At 54.7% G+C, this 23,936-nt stretch overlaps 2 protein-coding genes across 6 annotated transcripts; one reads left to right on the forward strand and one right to left on the reverse strand.

Moving 5' to 3' along the window:
- Positions 1 to 496: 496 nt before the first annotated feature.
- On the reverse strand, positions 497 to 20,438 carry LOC108523627 (galactoside 2-alpha-L-fucosyltransferase 2-like). Of its 5 annotated transcripts, none has more exons than XM_017864312.1 (5): positions 20,360 to 20,438; positions 18,618 to 18,751; positions 14,316 to 14,455; positions 9,069 to 9,180; positions 497 to 2,144 (listed from the first exon to the last, which is right to left on the reverse strand). In XM_017864312.1, exons 2-5 carry the CDS (start codon positions 18,730 to 18,732, stop codon positions 1,120 to 1,122), a joined length of 1,392 nt encoding a protein of 463 aa, XP_017719801.1. In that variant the 5' UTR covers positions 18,733 to 18,751; positions 20,360 to 20,438; the 3' UTR covers positions 497 to 1,119. The 5 variants fall into 5 exon arrangements, with proteins under 5 accessions (XP_017719801.1, XP_017719799.1, XP_017719802.1 ...); XM_017864310.1 differs by lacking the exon at positions 20,360 to 20,438 and adding an exon at positions 19,822 to 19,976; XM_017864313.1 differs by lacking the exon at positions 20,360 to 20,438 and adding an exon at positions 19,643 to 19,921.
- Positions 11,261 to 20,365, forward strand: NTN5 (netrin 5). Its single transcript, XM_017864315.1, is given in 7 exon segments — positions 11,261 to 11,965; positions 16,794 to 16,982; positions 17,330 to 17,479; positions 17,830 to 17,883; positions 18,087 to 18,167; positions 19,923 to 20,068; positions 20,070 to 20,365. Coding segments are annotated over 7 exon segments (1,473 nt in total). The 5' UTR covers positions 11,261 to 11,334; the 3' UTR covers positions 20,292 to 20,365.
- Positions 20,439 to 23,936: the final 3,498 nt, after the last annotated feature.

A 23,936-nucleotide genomic window follows, 5' to 3' on the forward strand; every position in this document is an offset into this window, starting at 1 on the left:
CACGTGGGAGGCTGAGGTGGGAGGATTGCTTGAACCCAGGAGGCGGAGGTTGCAGTGAACTGAGATGGCGCCCTGCACTCCAGCCTGGGCGAAAGAGCCATCGCACTCAGCCCTCCTCCTGCGTTTTTGTTTTTGTTTTTTTTTCCTTTGAGACAGAGTCTCACTGTGTCACTTGAGGCGCTCTTCCCTTACCCACTGAATGTCCCCAGGAGATCATGTCCCAGTTAAACTGGTATTTTGCCTCTTAGTGCACATCCTTGTACCCATTCACCCAACTCCCGAGATCTTATTGGGAAGCTGCTCATCACCAGCTTCAGGAGTTTTCTTTTTTTTTTTTTTGAGACAGAGTTTCCCTCTTGTTGCCCAGGCTGGAGTGCCATGGCACGATCTCGGCTCACTGCAACCTCCACCTCCCAGGTTCAAGCAATTCTCCTGCCTCAGCCTCCCGAGTAGCTAGGGTTACAGGCATGTGTCACCACGCCTGGCTAATTTTTGTATTTTTAGTAGAGACAGGGTTTCACCATGTTGGCCAGGCTGGTCTCGAACTCCTGACCTCAAGTGATCCAGCAGCCTCGGCCTCCCAAAGTGCTGGGATTATAGGCGTGAGCCACCATGCCCAGCCCTTCCCCCACATTCTTTCGTGATAAGGCCCACTAATTCCAAAGCCAAAATTCCTAGTTGCCCAGAAAATCGAGTTCCCCTGTCCTTTAGGGCAGGGATGGCTTCGTCTCGGGACGTGAGTGCAAAATATCTTGGCTCTGTGCTACCAGTGCTGCCAGGAAGGAGAGGGCAAAACTGCATTTCCATTGTAAATTGATGTTAATGTTCGGCATGCTGCATACATGTCAGCAGCCGACGCCTCCCACTCGGTCACAAGGTACTGGCTCTAAGCGAATTTGCTTAGCTCCCACCAGCTGCTACCAGTGTTTAGTTCTGAGGTTTGTGCATTTTGTGGTTGACATACTAAGGCACAGAGGTTGAGTCAATTGTCCAAACTCACTCAGCTATGAAGTAGATAAGCCTGGATCCAAATTGTGTGAGGGACCGTGAGTCCATGCCCAGCACGCCCCACTCACTGCCCCTTGGGTCAGAGGATGAGGGCTAGACATGCAGGGCTAGCTAGAGGCCATTCTGTCCAGCCTGTCCAAGGTCAGCCGCAAGGCCCACCCACTCTGGCAGGAAGACTGCTTGCGGCCTAAAGACCATGTTGAAGGGGGAGTTGGGCAGGGTGAAGTTGGCCAGGTAGACGGTGTCCCCACCTGCGAGGTAGGTGGCCCAGACCCCGAAGGTGCCCACAGTGATGATGGTGTGGTTGCACTGTGTGAGCAGCGCGAAGTCCTTGGCAGGTGAGCCCTGGAGGCCATTGCCAGCGAACACCACGTCCCCAAGGGAGTTGTTGATGCCGTCCCGGCACCAGGCCATGTCATCGCTGGTGACCACAAAGACCGGGAGGCGGCAGCGGGCCCGGAACCAGTCCAGAGCCCGCTGCAGGTAGCCCCAGTCGGCCAGCACCCCCTTCCATACACGCGGCATGACATGGACATAGTCCCCCCGGCGCACATGGACCCCCACGAAGGTCGCCTGCCCTGCCCGCTTGGCCTGCAGGCCCCACAGGAACTTCTGGGCCTCCTCACGCACGTGGTCGTGCAGGGTGAACTCCTGGAGGATCTCGTGGCGGAGGTGGTGGTAGAAGGTCCAGGAGCAGGGGTAGCCTGTGAGGCAGACATAGCGCCCAGGGATGTGGCGGTACTCCTCCTCCATCCAGTCGTTCAGGTGATAGTTCTGCCAGGGGATCCTACTGGCCGTGGCACTGTGCAGCACTGGCAGGGTGATTCTGAAGATGGGGGCCAGGGTGCTGTGCATCTGGACTGGGATGAAGGCAGGCCGCCCGTTCATCTTGGCCAGGGCGTACAGCGTGGCGTACTCACCCATCTGGTTCCCCAAGCGGCCCTTGGAGTTGATAGTGAACAGCCCCTCTTGGGGGAGGTGTCTTGGGGCCAGGACCACATGGGCTGAGTATTCCCAGGGCGCGGGCACCAGAGCCAGGCGCTGGTGGCAGTGAAAGATGGTGGACACCACAAAAATGGCAAAGAGGAAGTAGAAGGTGGAGAAGGAAGGGCAGGTGGCCCAGAATCCCTTGATGGCTGCGGGGAGGAGAGAGGACATGGTCAGGAGGGAGGGCTGGGGGGACAGCAGTCTCTTCACCCACCCCCTGCTGAAGTCATTCATTCACTCAATCCATCCAAGCCTCTGTTCTGAGTGCCACAGTGCATGGGAGGCTTCAGAGCACAGACCCTGGGGTCTTTCCACCTGAGACTGAGTTCCAGCTGGAATTCCCAGGCTTACCAGCACCTTACAACTTACCAGCACCTTACAAAGTCAAGTTACTGCACCTTGCTGAGCACAGTGGCTTGTTCCTGTAATCCTGGCATTTTGGGAGGCTGCGATGGGAGGATCACTTGAGCCCGAGTTCAAGACCAGCTTGGCCAAAAAAAGTAAGAACCTATCTTTACCAAAAAAAAAAAAAAAAAAAAAAAAAAAGTGTTTTAAATTAATCAAGCGTGATGGCATGCACCTGTGGTCCCAGCTACTTGGGAGGCTGAGATGGGAGGCTTGCTTGAGCCCAGGAGGTTAAGGCTGCAGTCAACTGTGATTGTGCCCCTGCACTCCAGCCTAGGCAACAGAGCAAGACCCTGTCTCAAAAACAAGAAGAAGTTACTGAGTCTCTCTGAGTCTGTTTCCTCACCTATTAAATGAGTATGAGTATACGGAACCATTGGAAAGTGCCAATATTCAACCTGATTTTACCTACACTCACGGCCATTTTTTTCTTTCACTTTTTTTTTTTTTTTTTCTGGCGATGGAGTCTTGCTCTGTCACCCAGGCTGAAGTGCAGTGGCATGATCTTGGCTCACTGCAACCTCCACCTCCGGGTTCAAGCGATTCTCCTGCCTCAGCCTCCCGAGTAGCTGGGATTATATGTACGCACCGCCACGCCTGGCTAATTTTTGTATTTTTAGTAGTGACAGGGTTTCACCATGGTGGCCAGGCTGGTCTCGGACTCTTGACCTTGTGATCCATCCACCTCGGCCTCCCAAAGTGGTGGGATTACAGGCGTGAGCCATCGTGCCCGGACTACTCATGGCCATTTCTATGGTTCTGCCTCACAGAACTACCTCATGGGGTTGCATGAAGATTAAATGTGATGATTTTGTAAAGCAGTGCCTCGCATGCAGGAAATGCCCTGTACATGTTGGAAAATCAATGTCTGCACTGGCCAGGCAGGTGCAGTGGCTCACACCTGTAATCCCAGCACTTTGGGAGGCTGAGGCAGACGGATCACCTGAGGTCAGGAGTTTGAGACCAGCCTGGCCAACATGGCAAAACTCCATCTCTACTAAAAATACAAAAATTAGCCAGGCATGGTGGTGGGTACCTGTAATCCCAGCTACTCAGGAGGCTGAGGCAGGAGAATCACTTGAACCCAGGAGGTGGAGATTGTAGTGAGCAGAGATTGTGCCACTGCACTCCAGCCTGGGTGACACAGCGAGGCTGTCTCAAAAAAATAACATAAATAAAACCAATACTTGCAGAGTATCTATTACATGCCAGGCACGGTGCTTGGGGCCAGGAAGCCAGCAGAGGACAAAACAGGTAAGAATCTTTGGTGCCCGTGCCGAGGGAAAGAGCACAGGTGGGCCCAAGTTAATGGACAAGCTCTGCCTTCTGCAGGCTGGTGACCTGGAGGTGTTATTTAACTCCTCCTCTCCTCCATGAATGGGGCTGCCACACTCCTGCACTGGTAAGTGCTAAGTGTCTCCTGATACTATTAGTGGGTGTGGTAGGTTCAAGCCAACCACAGACTCCTGGACTCCCTTTCCCTTGAATCTGGGCAGGCTCATGACTGCCTTGACCAGTTTAATATGGTGCAAGTGAAATTGTGTCTGTTTCTGGCCCAGGACTTAAGGTACTAACAGCTTTCACTTCTTGCCTTGAGAATGTTCTCTCTGCGCTATCATGTCAAGCCGGAAAGCTCAGCTTTTGTTTTTTGAGACAGGTTCTCACTCTGTCACCTAGGATGGAGTGCCAGTGGTCTGATCACAGCTGGGCTCAAGGGATCCTTCCACCTCAGCCTCCCCAGTAGCTGGGACCACAGGCATGTGCCACCATGCCCAGCTCTCATTTTTTGTAGAGATGGGGTCTCACTATGTTTCCCAGGCTGGTCTTGAACTCCTGGGCTCAAGCAATCCTCCTGCCTTGGCTTCCCAAAGTGCTGGGATTATTGACATGGGCCAGTTTTAGCTTTTGTATGTAGGGCTATGATTATTTATTTTACTTTATTTTTTTGTGATGGAGTTTTTGCTCTGTTGCCCAGGCTGGACTGCAATGGCGCAATCTCGGCTCATTGCAACCTCTGCCTCCTGGGTTCAAGTCATTCTCCTGCATCAGCCTCCCAAGTAGCTGGGACTACAGGCACCCACCACCATGCCCAGATAATTTTTGTACTTTTAGTAGAGACAAAGTTTCACCATGTTGGCCAGGCTGGTCTTGAACACTTGACCTCAGGTGATCTACCCACCTCAGCCTCCCAAAGTGCTGAGATTACAGGCGTGAGCCACCACGCCTGGCCAGCTCTTTTTCGGGCAACCACTTTGAGATATAATTCATATATCATACCATTCACCCACTTAAAGTATAATTCATATATCATACCATTCACCCACTTCAAGTGTGCGATTTAATGGCTTTTAGTATATTTACAGAGCTATGCAACGAGCACAATTTTGAGTATTTGCATAATCCCCCACAAAAAAAACCCCACACTCTTTAGCCATCTCCCCACAATCTTCCCTGCCCCTTGTCACCCCACCAACTAATCTCCTGTCTCTATGAATTTGCCCATTCTCTATTTTTCATGTGACTGTAATCACACACTCCATGGTCTTCTGAGGCTGGCTTCCTCACTTGGCACCGTGTTTTCAAGGTCCATCCACGCTGTAGCACGTGTCACAGCCTCACACCTTTTCTTTTTCTTTTCTTTTTTTTTTTTTTTTGAGACAGTGTCTCACTCTGTTGCTCAGGCTGGAGTGCAGTGGTGCGATCTCGGCTCACTATAACTTCCACCTCCTGCGTTAAAATGATTCTCCTGTTGCAGCCTCCCAAGTAGCTGGGACTAACAGGTACAGCCACCACGCCCAGATAACTGCCTCACTCCTTTCAAAGCTGAAAGTCCCATTGTTGGGGTTGACCACAATTTATTCACTCATCAGGTGACAGGCACTGGAGTTGTTTCCAGTTTTCAGCTATTGTGAATAGTGCCGCCATGAACCTGCGTGCTGGGTCACAGGGTGAACTCTACATTGAATCGTTTCGGGAGCTGCCAGGTGGCTGCCCCAGTTTCTGTTTCCACCAGCAGCACGGGAAGGCCCCATTTCCCGGCCTCGCTCGCCATCGTGTTTGGTTGTGGTGGGTGTGCAGGGCCATCTCACCATGGGGCCCTTTGTCCTGGTTGTCACAATGGGATGGATGGTCCCTTCTCCGGGGGCTGCTCTTTTCGAGTCTCCTCCAGCTCTCCCCAGGGCTCCCAGAAGGTCCTCTGCTCCCAGCCTCTACCATGTCCTGATCGGCTTTCTCTTTTCCCGTTGTCCACACCTCTGACCAATGTCCTGTGGTTCCCCTGTGGCCACTCCAATGGCTACAACTCAGCAGTCATCCCCTCACCCCTCCCACCCCAGTCCTGCTGAAGCCCTGGTTGGCATGGGCTCACCCCCAAAACTTCTGGCTTCTGCCTCACCCCTCCCGGCTCCCCATCTCTCCCTCCACCTGTCCCCTTAAACACTGGGGTCCTGCAGGCCTCCTCAGCTCTCACCCTCCTCAGCTCTCATCCTCCTCTATTCCAGGGCTCCTCACTTAGTTCCTCTGACCCTTTTGAGAAGCCTGAACACTCTGGGCCCTCCTTGAAAGCCTTGTGTGGGTCCCCAACAAGGCCAGCTGGCCTAAGGCCTAAGATAAATGCCTCTGGCACTGCTTTAGTTTCCAAAAAGTGAATTAAATCTGCCCGAGCCCTTTTCCACTGAGCTGGTGAAAACTGTGTCCCAAACATGATCTTGCCACCCATTCAACTCAGGGTCCTGCCCCACAGAGAAGGGGCAGGTCCCAAGGCTAGGGCTGGGGTCAGGGGGGTGCAGGGCTGGGACGGAGCCTGGGCTACTGGCCAAGGGAAACCAGCTCAAGACAAGGGTGCTCCCCCGCGGGTCCATCTTCATGTTGTGTGATTCGTGCAGTTGCGTTGAGACAGGCCCCACACTTGCTTTAATGATCTGGCGTCGCCATCTTAAAGTCCTTCATCAAATCTAAACAAGGGATCTTGTGTCTGCATTTTGCCTGGGGCCCTGCAGATCGAGCAGTTGGATACCGCGGCTGCCCTGGCTTTTCCTGGAGTCTCAGGTGCTCCCTCTTGTGGCTGTTCTCAGCCTAGACAACCAGAAAGCCACAGAAAAGCACCGGCCAAGGCCGAGGCTGCAAGGGTGCTGGCAGGCCAGGCCCATCTCGGGGCTCGCTGTCCTGGCCCACGATTCCTTGTCAGCCATTTTCCTCAGGGGGAGGGGCAAACGCCAACCTGTCCTGAACTCATCTGGGACAACCCTGGCTTGGAGGAGGGTCATGTGGCTATTTGCAGACTTTACTTACTTCTCTTACTGTGAACACCCATGTGCTTTGCTGCCTAAAACAACATGTTTGACAATGTGATGCAGCCCAGACCTGCCATGGGTGCCATGTCACATACAGACTACACGTCCGACAACGGGGCCAGAATGCAGAAGGTTCTGGAACATGACTGTCCCAGAGAGCTAAGAACCTGTAGGCATGTCAGCTCATTTAGTCTGCATGACCCCCTGTGCCCACCATGAGGAAGGTCCATTCTTTCATCCTCATCTAACAGATGAAGAAACTAAGGCACAGAGAGGTTAAGGAGCTTGTTCTCGGTCACACAGCTAGGACAGAGGGTTGGATTTGAATCCAGCCAGTGTGGCTGGGGTTACCATCCCGGCCTTTTTGAACACGTCCAGGGAGGGCAGGCCCTACCCAGCCACACTCTGCCCAGTAACTCCTGCGGTGTGACCTGCCCTGCCTCGTGGGGCCTCTGTTATGTCTGGGTCACCGAGGCAGGGGTTGGAGGTCTGTGTGAGCCCAGCACTGGGGGTCTCTCTGGGTTGAACCCACCTCAGAGCTGTGCCTTGGGCAGGCCCGGCCTTCTGTGGAAGCTGAGGGTGAAGGTCTCCAGCCCTTAAAGAACTCTCCCCGACAAAAAAAAGTCTCCTTCCCAGCTTGGGGCACTATTTGCTTGGCTCTGGCAACTCTGTCTCTTCTTCCCCGCCTGTCCCCAGGTACCCGCAGGGGCACAGATCAACTCAGGCAGCTCAGGCTGCAAGGAACAAAAGCGTCCCTCCAGGAGCCGGAGCTTAAAGACACTTCGCCCAGGTGGGGAGGAAGACGTAGCAAGACCTGAACCTTCTTCCTCAGTTTTCTGTGGCAGCAAAGCTGGGTTCTGTGCTGGCCGTGGCCTCGGCAGAAACGCCCTCCATGTCACCCCACTTACATCTGCAACTCCCGGGCCCCTGTGGCCACTTTCCCACTTGCTTTGCTCCAAGGCACTTGGCACCTTCCAACAATCTAGAGCAGTGAAGGACCTGCACTGCTGGGGTCTCCCCCTCCCTCTCCGGACACTGAGCCTGACGATGCCGGGGTCTGTGTTCTGAGCGCACACCCCGGGCAAAGTCCCATACAGGGAGAGCTCAGGCAGGGTCAGTGGAAGGACCCACACCTGAATCCCGAAGTTCCCCTCTGACTGGCACAGCCTGGGCCCCCAGTTCTGACACGCCCCCTCTGATACGGGGGCGTCTCAGCCCCATTCAGTCCTCCTGCAGCTAATGCCCCTCCCACCTTTCGGAGTGACTCCCTTCTTTCAAATTCGATGTCCCCGTCCCGCTCCTGCCGAATCTGACCCCCTCCAACGTGGTACCTAAGGGTCCAGAATCAAGGGTTGCCTTGGCTGTGCCCTCGCACCCCCTGGGGCAGGCCTGGGGCAGTGGGTCCCAAGCCTGTCAGGATTGGGCCCACACTACAGCACGATAAACGCTGGAGCCACCCAGGGCAGCAGGTGCCGTGCCCCAACCCCACGAGGCCCTTGCTTTTCTCAGCAGGACAGCAGGAAGTGACAGAAAAAACATTATGCTTTTTTTTTTTTTTTTTTTTTGAAGATGGAGTCTGCTTCTGTCGCCCAGCCTGGAGTGCAGTGGCTGGATCTCAGCTCACTGCAAGCTCCACCTCCCAGGTTTATGCCATTCTCCTGCCTCAGCCTCCCGAGTAGCTGGGACTGCAGGCGCCCGCTACCTCGACCGGCTAATTTTCTTGTATTTTTTAGTAGAGACGGGGTTTCACCGGGTTAGCCAGGATGGTCTCGATCTCCTGAGCTCGTGATCCGCCCGTCTCGGCCTCCCAAAGTGCTGGGATTACAGGCTTGAGCCACCGCACCCGGCCTGAAAACATTATTTTTCTAGTCAACCTATTGGGAGATGGAATACAATAGACACCAACATTTGCATGAAAATGTTACGATGAAAGCACTGAGGCCTCACAGGACACCGGCACTGGGGAGGTGCTTTTGAGCACCCCGGGAGTCCCCGCCTTCTCCCTCTGCCAGAGAAACACGGGCCCAGGTGTTCTCAGCTCCTTTGTCACCTTCCTGCCATCTTAGAAAGTGACTGAGGTCTTTTGAATTCCGTGGGCCGGTCTGAACCTTCCAAGAGCACAGATTTTTACGGCTTGAAAATGACTGACCTTAAGGCTCAGTGAACCCACAGCTGACCGAGGGTTCCAGAGGGGGAGGAGGAGGGGCTGGCTTGGGGTCACACAGACAGAGGCAGGGGCTGAGCAAAGTTCCCAACAGCGACTATCTCCCAAAGGTCAGCCCCTGCCCGATTGGCCACCACAAGGCGGGGCTGAGCCAGTGGGCAGGGGTGGAGTGGGATGGAGCGGGAACCCCGACTGGCGGCCTCCCGTCCTACCTGCGGTGAGCCTCCTAGGCCAGGCTGCTCGGGGCTGTCCTGCTGCTGGACCGTCAGGGGCAACGGCGCTCACGTCCCACACCGTTGCGGGTGGCCTGGCTGGCAGGGGTCCCTGTGGGGATAGCGTGGCTGCGGTTGGTGAGGGGATTGGGGCGGGAGGGGGGTGGCGGTGTTAGATTCTGCGGGCTCTGCTCTGAGCCCCCGCCCAGCCCAGAAACCCCACTAGCCTGGGGCCTGAGAACAGCCACGCCACTCCCTCCTAAGAGCCCACTGCGCCACAGCTTGGAGGAAGAGCCTGCAGGGAACTGGCTGCGGGACGCTGTCTTCTTGAGTGCAGGTTTGGCCAATGTGGGGGCCTCAGGGCTCGTGTAGGGGGTGCATGCCAAGAGCCAGGGAAAGGAAGCCTGGGTCCCAGATGGACCCCACGCCGTCCAGGCAGGCCTCCTATGGATCTGCTGGGAGCAAGGCTGGACTCTGTTTCTTAAAGGGGGGTATGGGCTCTCTGTGGGCCACGACTGGTTTCTGGATCCCCCAGGAACACTAGGAAACTCACATCCTGGTTCCTCAAGGTGCTAAGGGCCAGAGAGTGCCACCCCCTGAACTATCCAGCAAGAGAGAAAGGGGACATGGGGGGCTGGTCCTTAACAGGATGCCGCTGAGGGCCAGGCAGGCGGCCGTCACCCGAGTGGGTGCAAAATGGCGCCAGGCTCCTTGGGAGGGCAGACGGCGAGGCCTGTCATCTGGGGCCAGGGGAGGCAGCGTCCGCATGTGGCCAACAGCAGTGGGGACATGGGCTGTGAGGCCAGGCTGGGGCAGGTGTGGCCTACCCCTACCCCCAGGGTGCCCTAGAGATGCCCAGCCCAAGGGCATGCCTGGGTGCAGATTCAGAGCCAAGGGCCTGGAAAGGCTCCGAGGCCCCCAGTTCACAGTGAGCTCCTCATGAGAGGCTGCTGGAAGGGGAAAGTGGGGGCATTTCAGAGTCCAGTCCTTCCCGGCTCCTGCCATTCCTGGGGTCTGGGCTTCTGCCCCAACGGGCTCCCTGGCTTCTGGCACCCCACCCTGTCCCAGCTCCTGCTTTCCTGCCTCTCTCTTCCTCATTACCCACCACCCCCAACATCTGTTCCCCCATCTGCTCTGGGGAACTCTGGATGGGTAGAGAAGGCAGAGACTCTGGTCTCCAGGCCCTGAGGCCCAGGACAGAGGGTGGGGGCTGAGGTGAGCAGAAAGTCCCAGAACTCTAACTTCCGGTCCCCACAACCCTGAGTTCTGAAGGGAACCCAGGTGTCTGCTTCCCTTGATCCCATGGGGATCCCACTGTCCCGCTCCCAAGCCCCAGAGCCACCCAGGTTCCAGCTCCCAGCATCCCTTTCCTCAGCTCAGCTCTCTGGGCTTTGCACCCGGGTGGGAAAGGGTTAAGGGTGGGGCACTGGGGGTGGGTGGGTGGCAGAGAGGCCGGGTTGTTTGGTGATAATCCCCTTCCGTGCCCAGGGTGTGGAAAACAAGGTTAGGGCCCCATGTGGGAAAGGCCATGGCTCTGATCCCCGCAAGCCTGGGCCTGGGTCTCTCACTTCTGATCCCCCGCCAGGCAACCCTAGCCTGTCCCCTTCCCTCCCCTCCCCAGGGCCTGCTGGGCTGGGTGTCTCTGAGACCACCTGCCTGCCTATCCCAGCCCCCAGGCTGTCCGAGCCTCAGTCTCCCGGCTCCCTGTGGCCTCTGGGTGCCTGGCCTCTGTCTCGGCCTCTCGGCCTCCTGTCTGTTCCTCTGTCTTTGCAGCAACTTCTGTGCTGAGCCCCTTCCCCGGGCTGGCTATCCTCTCTCTGCCTCTGTCCTGTCCTCTATTTCTTTGTGACTGAGTCTTCATCTATCCCTAAGCCCCCTCTCCTGCCCAGCTCTGCTTTCTCTGTGTCCCTCTCTAGGTTTCCAAGTCTGCTGGCCTTGGCCAGCCCCTCTGCTCCAGCCGCTCACCGCTCCCCAGGGCCCCCTGCCCCTCGACACTGACGGATAACTCTGGGGTGTTAAGCTACGGATTAGTTCAGGCAAAATTCTCGATTTTGTCTGCGTTCTTTCCCCTTTGGGTTATGTAAACAGTAATTCTCCCCAGATGGAACTATTTTCCTCGCTTCCATGCAGCCGGGGACTGGGCCTGGATGGGTTGGGGGTGGAATGCTCTGGTTCCACAGGACGCCTCCAGGAGGGGTAGAGGCTGCGGCTGAGGTCCCCAGCCCAGCCACCTCTCTTCCCTCCAGGTGCTGGCTCTGCTGTGACCATGCCCGTGACCTTTGCCCTCCTGCTCCTCCTGAGCCAGGCCACTGCGGACCCATGCTACGATCCACAGGGCCGCCCCCAATTCTGCCTCCCACCAGTGACACAGCTGACTGCCGTGGCGGCCTCCTGCCCTCAGGCCTGTGCCCTGTCCCCAGGAAACCACCTTGGCCCCGGGGAAACCTGCAATGGCAGCCTGACCTTGGCCCTGGGTGGCTCCTTCCTCCTGACATCTGTCAGCCTGCGCTTCTGCACCCCAGGCCCCCCAGCCCTCATCCTGTCTGCTGCCTGGGCCTCAGGGGGTCCTTGGAGGCTGCTGTGGCACAGACCAGCCTGGCCTGGGGCCTTGGGGGGCCCTGAAAGGGTGACCTTCCACTCCACACCAGATCCTAAGGCCACTGTGGTGGCCAGCCACCTCCGCGTGGAGTTCGGGGGCCAGGCCGGGCTGGCGGCAGCTGGGCTGAGAGGCCGCTGCCAGTGCCATGGCCATGCTGCCCGCTGTGCTGCCCGTGCCCGGCCCCCCCGCTGCCACTGCCGCCACCATACCACTGGCCTGGGGTGCGAGAGCTGCCGGCCGTCCCATCGAGACTGGCCCTGGCGGCCTGCTACGCCCCGGCACCCCCACCCTTGCCTACGTGAGTCCTGCACCCCATACTCTCCCTGCCTTTGCCTGCCTGCCACTGGGTCCTTTGTCCCTACGGAAGCAGGATGTTCCCTTCCCTCCCTGGAACTGGGTGCTCCTTGCCTCTCACCCCACTCTCAGACTCGGTAGTCTCTGTACCTCCTCCCTGCAGCCAGTCCTGTATCTCAGCCACACATGGGCCTGTCTGCTCATGAGGGGCTCAGCCTCTTCTCAACACTCATCAGCCTGTGATAATGGTGATGATGATGATGGTGGTAATGGCGATGATGATGGTGATGACAATGGTGGTGATAATGGTGATGGTGGCGGTGATGGTGGTAGTGATGATAGTGGTGGTGGTGATGATGGTGATGGTGATGGTGATGATGATGGTGGTGGTGGTAATGGTGGTGGTGATGATGGTGGTGGTGGTGATGATGGTGGTGATGATGATGGTGATGGTGGTGGTGATGTGATGGTGATGATGGTGATGGTGATGATGGTGATGGTGATGGTGGTGGTGATGGTGATGATGATGGTGGTGATGGTGATGGTGATGGTGATGTGATGGTGATGATGGTGATGGTGATGATGGTGATGGTGATGGTGATGATGGTGGTGGTGATGATGATGGTGGTGGTGGTGATGATGGTGGTGGTGATGATGATGTGATGGTGATGATGGTGATGGTGATGATGGTGATGGTGATGGTGGTGGTGATGGTGGTGGTGGTGGTGATGATGGTGATGGTGATGGTGGTGGTGGTGATGATGGTAATGATGGTGATGATGATGGTGATGGTGGTGGTGATGGTGGTAGTGATGGTGATGATGATGGTGGTGATGGTGATGATGGCGATAGTGGTGATTATGGTGGTGGTGATGATGATGATATAATAACCATTTTCGGCACCCATCCCAGGGCCTGGCTGGATGCAGGTACCTGGGTAATATTTATTGAACAGTTGTAGGGGAACAGGGCAGCTGGATGGTACCTGACTCCTCAAACCAACCACAAGGGGAAAGTATTCGGTCATTAAACACATATTTATCAATCACCTACTGTGTGCCAGGCAGGGACTGTCATCAGGCCCATTTTACAGATGAGGAGACTCAGGGCTAGAGTTCAGAAGTCCCCTGCACAAGGACACACAGTGGCTGCGTGTGGCAGGGCCAGGATCTGAGCTCAGGAAGCCAAGTTCTGGGGTCTCAGCCCATCCCTGCCAAGCTCCTGCCGGGTACTGTCACACCAGGTGCTCTAGGGTGGCAGACAGGAGGTAACAGACAGGAGCACGGCCTTGGTGGCCTGGCAGCCGACTATTTGAGCTTGAATCCCGGCTCCTCTGCTTACCCGCTGTGAGAGCTTGGGCAAGTGACCTAACCTTTCAGTGCCTCAGTTTCCTCCACCATAGAGTGGGGATAGTAACAGCACATCCTTTACAGGCTGTAGTGAAAATTAAATGCATTAATATACGTAAAGCCTTTAAATAAAGCCCAATGTGCTACCTGGCAGAAAGAAACGGCTTCCTGAGCGCCGGCCAAAGTCACCACTCCCCAGCTGAGAAGGTAAGGCTCAAAGAGAGGTCACCTGCCCTAAGTCTCATTGCCAGCAAGGGATTGAACCCAGGGAGCTCTGAGTTCCTAGATGCTGCAACAATCCACTGCTTTATCCAGCTAGACAGGTGCCCCCCAGGAATGTCCCGTGAGACGTTCTCTTTCCCGAAGGTGCTTCCCGACCGGGCCTTCCCTACCTCTCTCCAGCAGCCCCTCCTCAGAGACAGCCGGTGTCAGTTCCTTCTGGCACTGACCCCCTCCCTCCTCCAGCCTGAGACACTTGGTAGAGGGTCTGAGGTCCTGGGAGGTAACTCTACCAACAGACACAGACACACACACGTGTACAAGTGTACCCTGGCCTTCCCTCTCCATCTCCCATGCTCTTTGCCTCCCGGCCCTCTATTTCTTTGTTTTTTCTTTTGAGACGGAGTCTTGCTGTCACCCAGGCTGGAGTGCAGTGGTGCCATCTCAGCTCACTGTAACCTCCGCCTCTGGGGTTCAAGCCATTCTCCTGTCTCAGCCTCCTGAGTAGCTGGGATTACAGGTGCGCACCATCACGCCTAGCTAATTTTGTATTTCTAGTAGAGATGAGGTTTCGCCATGTTGGCCAGGCTGTTCTCGAACTCCTGACCTCAGGTGATCCACCAGCCTTGGCCTCCCAAAATGCTGGGATTACAGGCGTGAGCCACTGTGCCTGGCCTCCACCCCTTTATTTCTTCATACATGAAGATCACATGGGCTAACTTACAGACCATCCCATTCTTTGGCCAAATCTTTTACCTAAGCAGGGGAGTGAGGGGTGAGACTCACCTGGCCTGAGGATGAGGCGGCCTTCATCCTGGGCCTGGACAGGGCCTGGGTGCTGGGGAGGCTGTCCTCCTGAGGGTCACCACATCCTCCCAGACTGAGCAGGGCAGTGCCCTCCAAACCCGGGTAAGAGACTGACAATGCTGTGGTGGAGAAAGGTCAGGGTGGCCAGGTAAGACTAATGCCTGCGGCAGAGCTGTGGGCTTCACAGACATCCTAGTCTGCATCTCCCCTCCCTCATCTGAGTTTTCTACAGGGGAAGTGAGGTGAAGTGATTACCCTTGGGTCAGAAAGAATCCAAAGCCTGACTCAACCCACTGAGCATCTGAATACCTTTGCTACCTCGAATGCCCACAAAAACCCTGGGAGGGAGGGATCTGGATTCTCTCTAGACAGGGAGAAAAGAGAGGCTGGGAGAGGGCGAGTTGTTTTCCCAAGAACACGCAGCTGTCTGAGCTCCCTGATCATCCCGTGACTCTTCCGGGCTCCCAGGGACCTGCCAGTCCAGTGCTTTCAAACTTCTTGGAGTCAATACACCCTGTCCAAGTCTCTTCAAAGAGTGTCCATGAACCTGGGCAGCATAATGAGTCCTCGTCTTTACACACACAAAAAAATTTTTTTAAGTAGCCTGGTGTGGTGGTGCACGCCTGTGGACCCAGCTACTGAGGAGGCTGAGGTGGGAAGATCCCTTGAGCCCAGGAGTTGGAGGCTGCAGTAAGCTATGATCACGCCACTGCACTCCAGCCTTGGTGAGAGTGAGACCCTGTCTCAAAAAAAAAGTGGTCTATGAACCCCCTGCATCAGCATCTCACTCTGCAGTGCTTGCTGGAAATCAGATCCCTAGGCCCATCAGAAAGCCTAGGGATGAGTCCTGCAATCTGGCTTTTGTTGTTGTTGTTTTGGGTTTTTGCTTTTGTTGTTTGTTGTTTTGAGACCTTTTGCAACAGGTCTCACTCTGTTGCCCAGGCTGGAGGGCAGGGTGCAATCATAACTCACTGCAGCCTCCAACTCCCGGGCTCAAGTGATCCTCCCACTTTAGTCTCTAGAGTAGCTGGGACGCACTGGTATGGGCCACTATGCCCTGCTAATGTGTTTTTAATAAAAACGACAACAAAGCATTTCCCTGGTAATTCTGACGAGTAGTAAGGTTTGAGAGCCACCTTAAAAAACCTGACAAACGCTCCCAGGATAATGCATATTTATTATTATTTAGCATAATCCTCATGTGAGGATTACTGGAGTGAGCTAAGAGCTCAGACTCTCAAGCTAGAAGACCTGTGTTTAAGTCCTGCCTCCAACTACCCGCTAGCTGTACCTCTCTGTGCCTCAGCTTTCTCCCTCTGTAAAATGGGGGTGATAATAGTGCCAGCCTCACAGAGCCCTTGTGGAGATGAAATGCATCAAACACTTAGCACAGGGTGCCCTGCACATGGGAACGCTAGACAGCCAAGTAATTGCTCTCCGCCAGGCCTGGGCTAAGCACTTTCTATCCACTTCATTTCATTTAAGCCTCATGAAGTACACATTATAAATGCCATTTCACAGCCAATCGAATTACAGAAGGGAGAAATCACTTGCTCAGGGAATACAGTCAGAGAGACAGACAAAGCTAACAGGGTCTGATTCCACAGGCCATATCCCACTCTTTTTGTTTTTTGTTTCTTTGTTTTTTTTTGAGATGGAGTCTTGCTCTGTCGCCAGGCTGGAGGGCAGTGGCGCGATCTTGGCTCACTGCAACCTCCACCTCCCGGGTGCAGGAGATTCTCCTGCCTCAGCCTCCCGAGTAGCTGGGACTACAGACACAAGCCACCACAGCCAGCTAATTTTTATATTTTTAGTAGAGATGGGTTTCTGCCATGTTGGCCATGTGGGTCTCGAACTCCTGACCTCAGGTGATCCACCCACCTTGGCCTCCCAAAGTGCTGGGATTACAGGCTTGAGCCACTGCACCCGGCCTACCCATTTAAAAGATGAGGGGCCAGGCACAGTGGCTCATGCCTGTAATCCCAGAACTCTGGGAGGCCGAAGCAGGTGGATCATGAGGTCAGGAGATCAAGATCATCCTGGCTAACATGGTGAAACCCCGTCTCTACTAAAAACACACACACACACACACACACACAAATTAGCCAGGTGTGGTGGCATGCACCTGTAGTTCCAGCTACTTGGGAGGCTGAGGCAGGAGAATCACTTGAACCTGGGAGGTGGACGTTGCAGTGAGCTGAGGTCGTGCCACTGCACTCCAGCCTGGGTGACAGAGCGAGACTCCATCTCAAAAAAATAAACAAAATAAATAAATAAATAAAAACATGAGAATGGAGATGTCCTGGGAACCAGGCTTAGCTAGAGAGACCCAGGCATTCTCTTCTACCTTGGACACTCACTGTTTCCTTTCATGAGGGCAGGGCCATGGGAAGAAAGGTGGGGACTGGGGAGCAGCATACCTGGCCCTGACGCGCCGCCACCCCATCTTGCTCCTAGCCTGCTCCTGTAACCAGCACGCCCGACGCTGCCGGTTCAACTCTGAGCTGTTCAGGCTGTCGGGCGGCCGGAGTGGGGGTGTTTGTGAGCGGTGCCGCCACCACACAGCCGGGCGGCACTGCCACTACTGCCAACCAGGGTTCTGGAGGGACCCTAGCCAGCCTATGTCCAGCCGCAGGGCCTGCAGGGGTGAGTGTGGCCTGTAGACAGACGTGGGGGGAACAGAGGCAGGGCTAGACTTCTGGGGCTGAGGGAGGAGGGGCTAGGGGCTGAGACTGAGGGAGGTGGGGCTGGGCCTGGACTCCTGGGTCTCAGGAAGGAGGGACTGGGGGCCTGGACTCTAGGCCTAAGGGAGGAGGGGCTGGGGACCTGGACTCCTGAGTCCGAGGGAGGAGGGGCTGGGGACCTGGACTCCTGGGGTTGAGGAAAGAGGGATTGGGCCTGGACTCCCCAGGCTGAGGGAGGAGACACTGTGGAATTAGGAGGGGCATCTGGGGCCCCGATACCCCATGCCCCCAGCTCCTCTGCTCATATAGCCTGCCAGTGCCACCCTATCGGGGCAACAGGAGGAACCTGCAACCAGACCAGTGGGCAGTGCACCTGCAAGTTAGGGGTCACAGGCCTGACCTGCAACCGTTGTGGCCCTGGCTACCAGCAGAGCCGCTCCCCCAGGATGCCCTGCCAGCGTGAGTCTTGAGGGCCAGGCCACAAGCCTGAGTAGAGCGGGAAGGAGACATCCCAGGTCTCCAGTGAGCAGGTGCAGTGAGGGCTGGGGCCTTGGGAATTGAGAGCCCAAGGCTGGAGGCTGGACTCCGGGCCCTCGGATAAGCAGGGACTGAAATTTTGGACTCTAGAGGAAAAGGAGGCTTGGGGCCTGGACGCCTGCGTCCCAGGAGAGGAAGGCAAGGGATGCTTACACTCTTGAGTCCTAAAGGAATAAACACTTAGAGAGTTTCAGTGCCTGGATTCCAGGGGCAGGGGCGGGGGGATCCTGGGGGAAATGACTAAGAGGTTAATTTCTCCTTTGGTCTCACAGGAATTCCAGAAGCAACAACCACCCTTGCCACTACTCCTGGTGCTTACAGCTCTGGTATGGAGGTCCCTGAGTGGCAAGTGGGACTGGGGATGGGCTGACTGGGTCCCCAGATGGGGATACATGGGTCCCCCATTGAGCCCAGTCCCAAAGGTCTGGGTGCCCCAGCTGGCCATCAAGATGGAATGGAGGGATGGGCAGGGCAGACGGCTGTGATCTAGGCCCCAGGAGCCCACTGCAAACAGCCTGACCCTCCCCAGATCCTCAGTGTCAAAACTACTGCAATATGTCGGACACCAGGGTATATATGAGCCTTCGGAGGTACTGCCAGCAGGACTATGGTGAGTACTGGGGAAGCAAGACAGCTGAAGGCTACACAGCTGGTTCTGATGACTGCTTCTAAGCCACCCCCTTTCTGGCCTTCCACTTTCTCATCTTAAATGGCAAGGAGCGTTGGATTCCAAAGGGCCCCTTCCTGATCTAGAAATTGATGGGGCAGAAGACAAATGGGGAGAGGGAGTGAGCATTCACTACCTTCCTGTGTCTCCTCTTTCTTTTTTTTATTTTTTATTTTTTGAGACAGAGTCGCGCTCTGTCGCCCAGACTCCAGTGCAGTGGCCGGATCTCAGCTCACTGCAAGCTCTGCCTCCCGGGTTTACGCCATTCTCCTGCCTCAGCCTCCCAAGTAGCTGGGACTACAGGCGCCCGCCACGTTGCCCGGCTAGTTTTTTGTTTTTTTTAGTAGAGACAGGGTTTCACCGTGTTAGCCAGGATGGTCTCAATCTCCTGACCTCGTGATGCGCCCGTCTCGGCCTCCCAAAGTGCTGGGATTACAGGCTTGAGCCACTGCGCCCGGCCCTGTGTCTCCTCTTTCACCATGTTCTTGGGCTTGCAGAGTTTCATCATCCCCTTCAGCCTGACATCTCTGAGGGATGGAAGAGATAGGGGAACTATTTGAGTAGAATGAGCTCTTGCCCTGTCTACCCTATCTCAGAGACCCTTTCTGCTTCCCTTCATGGTCCCAGATATTTGAGCCTTAGTCCCAATCCCCATAAAGACTTATCCCACAGTTCCCTAATCCCCAGTCCGCACCTGCTCCATGACCCTGGGGTCTATGACCTCAGGCTATTCAGCTCTCTTAAGACACTCGGGAGTTCGGCCCAGCCAACAAATCTAGACCAACGCCAGCTATTTCTCTCAATGTATAGGACCGCAGACTTCTTCTCCCTCAGGATCCTCATCTGGTCACTAGTGTTCTAGGCCTTCAAAGGTGGAAAGCTTTTCCCCACCTTCCACAGGGATCTCCTGCCTTGCAGACCCAGCTGGCTAGTCAAGAGTCCCACCCAGCCTCTCAGAAAGCACATTTCTCTGGCCGGGCACGGTGGCTCACGCCAATAATCCCAGCACTTTATGGGGGCCGAGGTGGGTGGATCACTTGAGGTCAGAAGTTCGAGACCAGCCTGGCCAACATGGTGAAACTCTGTCTCCACTAAAAATACAAAAATTAGCTGGGGGCGGTGCCAGGATCCTGTAAACCCAGCTACTCAGGAAGCTGAGGCACAAGAATCACTTCAACTCAGGAGGTGGAAGCTGCAGTTAGTTGAGATCACACAACTGCACTCCAGACTGGGCGATATAGTAAGATTCCGTCTCAAAAAAAAAAAAAAAAAAATTATGTTTTTCTGAATCACTATCAGTATGACCTCAGCCCTCACATTCCAAGGACCAATCTCTTCCTTCTGGTCCTCCAAATTTATCCCAGAGTCCCTCTCCCGGCAATGTGACCCCTCCTTCCCAAGAATTCCACCATTGATACCTTCTGACCCCACTGTATTAGACACCCTGGACCTGCGTCTTCTGCCCTGTCCTCAGCACCACCTACTGTAGTTTAACTCCTTGTCTCAAAGGTGTTTCCTCCAGCGGGCCCCACCCCTCACGATTTAGGGTCAAACTCTCAAAAGTTCAAGGTTTCTCTCCCCAACACCAGAAGCTCACCCACCGATCTCGGGCTCCTGCCCACTGTGACTGACCCCACGGGACCCAGAGGTACCCTGGAAGTTCCCCATGACCCGGGCTGACATCTCCCCTCCCCACAGTTCTTCGGGCGCAGGTGCTAGCGTCTGAGGCGGCGGGCCCGGCATGGCGGCGGCTGGCCGTGCGCGTGCAGGCCGTCTACAAGCAGCGGGCGCAGCTCGTGCGACGGACGCAGGAGCGCTGGTGCCCGCCGCCGACCCTGGCCTGGCGGCTGCCTGCGCCTACAGCCAGGCACCGACTACCTGCTGCTGGGCAGTGTGGTCGGCGGCCCCGACCCCACGCCCCTCATCCTAGACCGCCACGGCCTCGCGCTGCCATGGAGGCCGCGCTGGGCCCGGCCCCTGAGGCGGCTGCAGCAGGAGGAGCGCACCGGGGGCTGCCGCGGCGTTCGGGCACCCACGTCCAGCCCCAGGCCCAGGCCGGAGCATTAGATGTGGGCTGAGGCTGCCTCGAACGCCAACAAAGAAATTTTGGAGCGACCGGGAGCTGAGCCTTATACCTTGACGGTGCGCCGTAGAGAGCCAATGAGACGTCGCCGAGCCCCGACGTCACTATGCATGCGCCCACGCCACGCAGGCGTGCGGAACTTTTAGCAAAAGGCGGCAAAGAGGACTACTGGTTCCAACTGTTCCTCCTTTGGCTTGTGGCTTATTCCCCGCCAGTGATCTATTTCCCCCAATAAAGTCTCAAATCTTGGGGAATTTTTGTCTACAGACCCCTGATCGATGCTGGCACCGTCTCTGGAGGGAAGCGAACAAGGCCTTGACTCAGTACGCGGAGCTGAAGGTAGGACCACAGCACCACAGCACCCTGACAAAGTGGCCAATCCAATGAGAGCGCTCTTATGACGTCATTGGGTGCTAGTCAGATTGGTGTTGACTGATGATAGGCCAAAGCCCAATGGGCGGGGCTTGGTTGGAAAAGGTGGGAACTCTCACAAAGGGAAGGACAGCAGTTGCAGATTTCTAGAAAATTCCAGATTGTAGAAACTTTTGGTTTCTGATTGGCCTCAGGATACGCTCTGAGAAAGGAATTAAGAGACTTTGAGTGACTCATTTTTGAGAGAATAGCCAATCGGAAGCCACAGAGTGGTATGACATAACTTGGTGCTAAGGGGAATTGTATTCCCACCCAACAATTGGCTACCTGCAGGCCAGAGGGGAGTGGCTCAAAAGGCAGGAAGCGGTAAGTACCATGGAATGGAAGGTTACCACGGCCTGGGACCTTCCTTGCCACCCTGACCTCTGCCCCTGCACCCACAGCAAACAACATAATCTCAAATTTGGGTGATCTTTTCAGGAGAGTCACTGAGGGGGTACTCAGAGAGTCTTAGAGGAAGAGATGTGATTTAAGGTCCATTTGTTTGTTTCTTTCTCTTTTTAAAAAAATGTATTTTATTTATAGTTATATTTACTTATTTATTTTTTTGAGATGGAGTTTTGCCCTTGTTGCCCAGGCTGGAGTGCAATGGCATGATCTCAGCTCACTGCAACCTCCACCTCCCTAGTTCAAGCAATTCTCCTGCCTCAGCCTCCCAAATAGCTGGGACTACAGGTGCACACCACCACACCTGGCTAATTTTGTATTTTTAGTAGAGATGGGGTTTCACTACATTGCCCAGGCTGGTCTTGAACTCCTGACCTCAGGTGATCTGCCCACCTAGGCCTCCCAAAGTGCTGGGATTACAGGCATAAGCCACCGTGCTCAGTCAAAAATTTTTATTTTATTTTATTTTAATTATTTAGTTTTTTGAGACTGGGTCTCACTCTGTTGCCCAGGCTGGAGTGCAGTGGCTCTATGGTAGTTCACTGCAGCCTTGACCTACTAGGCTCAAGCAATCCTCCCACTTCAGCCTCCCAAGTAGCCAGGACCACAGGCACAGGCCACCATGCCTGGCTAATTTTGTTGTTGTTGGTAGAGACGAGGTCTTGCTATGTTGCCCAGGCTGGTTTCGAACTCCTGGGCTCGAGTGATCCTTCCACACTGGCCTGCCAAAGTACTGGGTTTATAGGCGTGAGTCACCGTGCTGGCCTAAGGTCCATTTGGACCTGGAACAAAGTGGCCAATACAAAAAGCACACTCCTATGATGTAACTGGGTGCTAGTCAGATTTGTGTTGCCTGATAATTTCCTTCCCTGAGAGAAAGGTGGGGCTCTCAGCCAATGGGGAGTCAGGATATGCCATGATGTCACAGGATACTAGGCAGGAAGAAAGGTACCTTCCAGCAAACGTTCTGAATTTGCTCTTGGTTAGATGGAAAAAGGCAAGAAATTGCCTCCAGGGAGACTATTTGACACCCATGCCACCAATAAAACGTTACATAATCTGGGGGAACCTCCCCTTAGCCTCCAGATGAACTCAGGGTGGGGGCATCTCTGAAGCAGGAGTCTTTTAAGAGATTTTCTTTTCTTTTTTTTGTAGACATGGGGTCTCGCTATGATACCCAGGCTAGTCTCAACCCCCGAGCTCAAGCAATCCTCCTGCCTCAGCCTCCCAAAGTGTTGGGATTACAGGCGTGAGCAACCGCGACCAGTCTTAAGGGATTTTTTCTTTCTTTTCCTTTCCTTTCCTTTCTTTTCTTTTCTTTTTTTTTTTTTTTTTTCTGAGATGGAGTCTCACTGTGTCACCTAGGCTGGAGTACAGTGGAGTGATCTTGGCTCACTGCAACCTTTGCCTCCTGGGTTCAAGCGATTCTCCTGACTCACAGTCTCCTGAGTAGCTGGGATCACAGCACACGCACCACCATATTCGGTTAATTTTTGTATTTTTAGTAGAGACGGGGTTTCCGCATGTTGGCCAGGCTGGTCTCGAACTCCTGACCTCAGGTGATCCACCCACCTCAGCCTCCCAAATTGCTGGGATTATAGGCGTGAGCCACCGTGCCTGGCCAAGGGATTTTCTAAGAAGGGTCCTCCGTTCCAGAAAAACTAAATTCCTTCTCTTTGTTATTTTCATCCTCTTTTGAAGCCAATTCAGTTAGGCATTCACTGCCCCCACACTCTACCTTCATATCCAATCCATGAGCAAATCCTGGCCGCATCTACAAAATATCTCCCACAATTCAACTGTTTTCACCATCTCTATTGCTACCACCTTTGTCCAAGCCACCATCACTGCTCGTCCGGATTACTACAATAGTGCCCACACTGATCTCACCACTACCCCCTAAAAGTCTTCTTCACATAGAAGCCAGGATGGTCACTTTAAAACATGTCAGGACAGACATGGTGGTTCATGCCTGTAACCCCAGCACTTTGGGAGGCTGAGATGGGAATCACTTGAAACCAGGAGTTCAAGACCAGGAAACTTGGCAACATAGCAAAACCCCATCCCTACAAAAAAAAAAAAAAAGATAGCTGGGCATGGTGGTGCACACCTGTAGTTCCAGCTACTTGGGAGGCTGAGGCAGAGGATTGCTTGAGTCCAGGAGTTGGAGGCTGCAGTGAGCTATGATCGTGGTACTGCACTCCAGCCAGGGCAACAGAGTGAGACCCCATTGCTAAAATAAACTTTCTTTTCTTCTGCATTTTTTAATGCAGAAAACAAAAAACAAAAAATAAACTCTTGAATGGTTTCCCATCACTCTCAAAATAAAACCCAAAGTCCCTGCCCTTCTCTACAAAGCCCTGCATGATCTACCTCCACCACATGACCGATCTCACCTCTTATAAGTCTTCCTCATTCACACTACTGCAGCCACACTGGTCTTCTTCCTGTTCCTTTAAAAACCAAGCACACTTGCGCGGGCGCGGTGGCTCATGCCTGTAATCCCAGCACTTGGGAGGCCAAGGCGGGCGGATCATGAGGTCAGGAGATTGAGACCATCCTGGCTAACACGGTGAAACCCCGTCTCTACTAAAAATACAAAAAATTAGCCAGGTGTGGTGGTGGATGCCTGTAGTCCCAGCTACTCCAGAGGCTGAGGCAGGAGAATGGTGTGAACCCGGGAGGTGGGGCTTGCAGTGAGCCAAGATTGTGCCACTGCACTCCAGTCTGGGTGACAGAGCAAGACTCAGTCTTAAAAAAAAAAAAAAAAAGCACACTCTGCCCCAGGGCCTTTGCACTTGCTGTTCTCT

This window comes from Rhinopithecus bieti, unplaced genomic scaffold, assembly GCF_001698545.2.
Source record: "Rhinopithecus bieti isolate Rb0 unplaced genomic scaffold, ASM169854v2 scaffold_75559, whole genome shotgun sequence".
NCBI classification, from domain to species: Eukaryota; Metazoa; Chordata; class Mammalia; order Primates; family Cercopithecidae; genus Rhinopithecus; species Rhinopithecus bieti.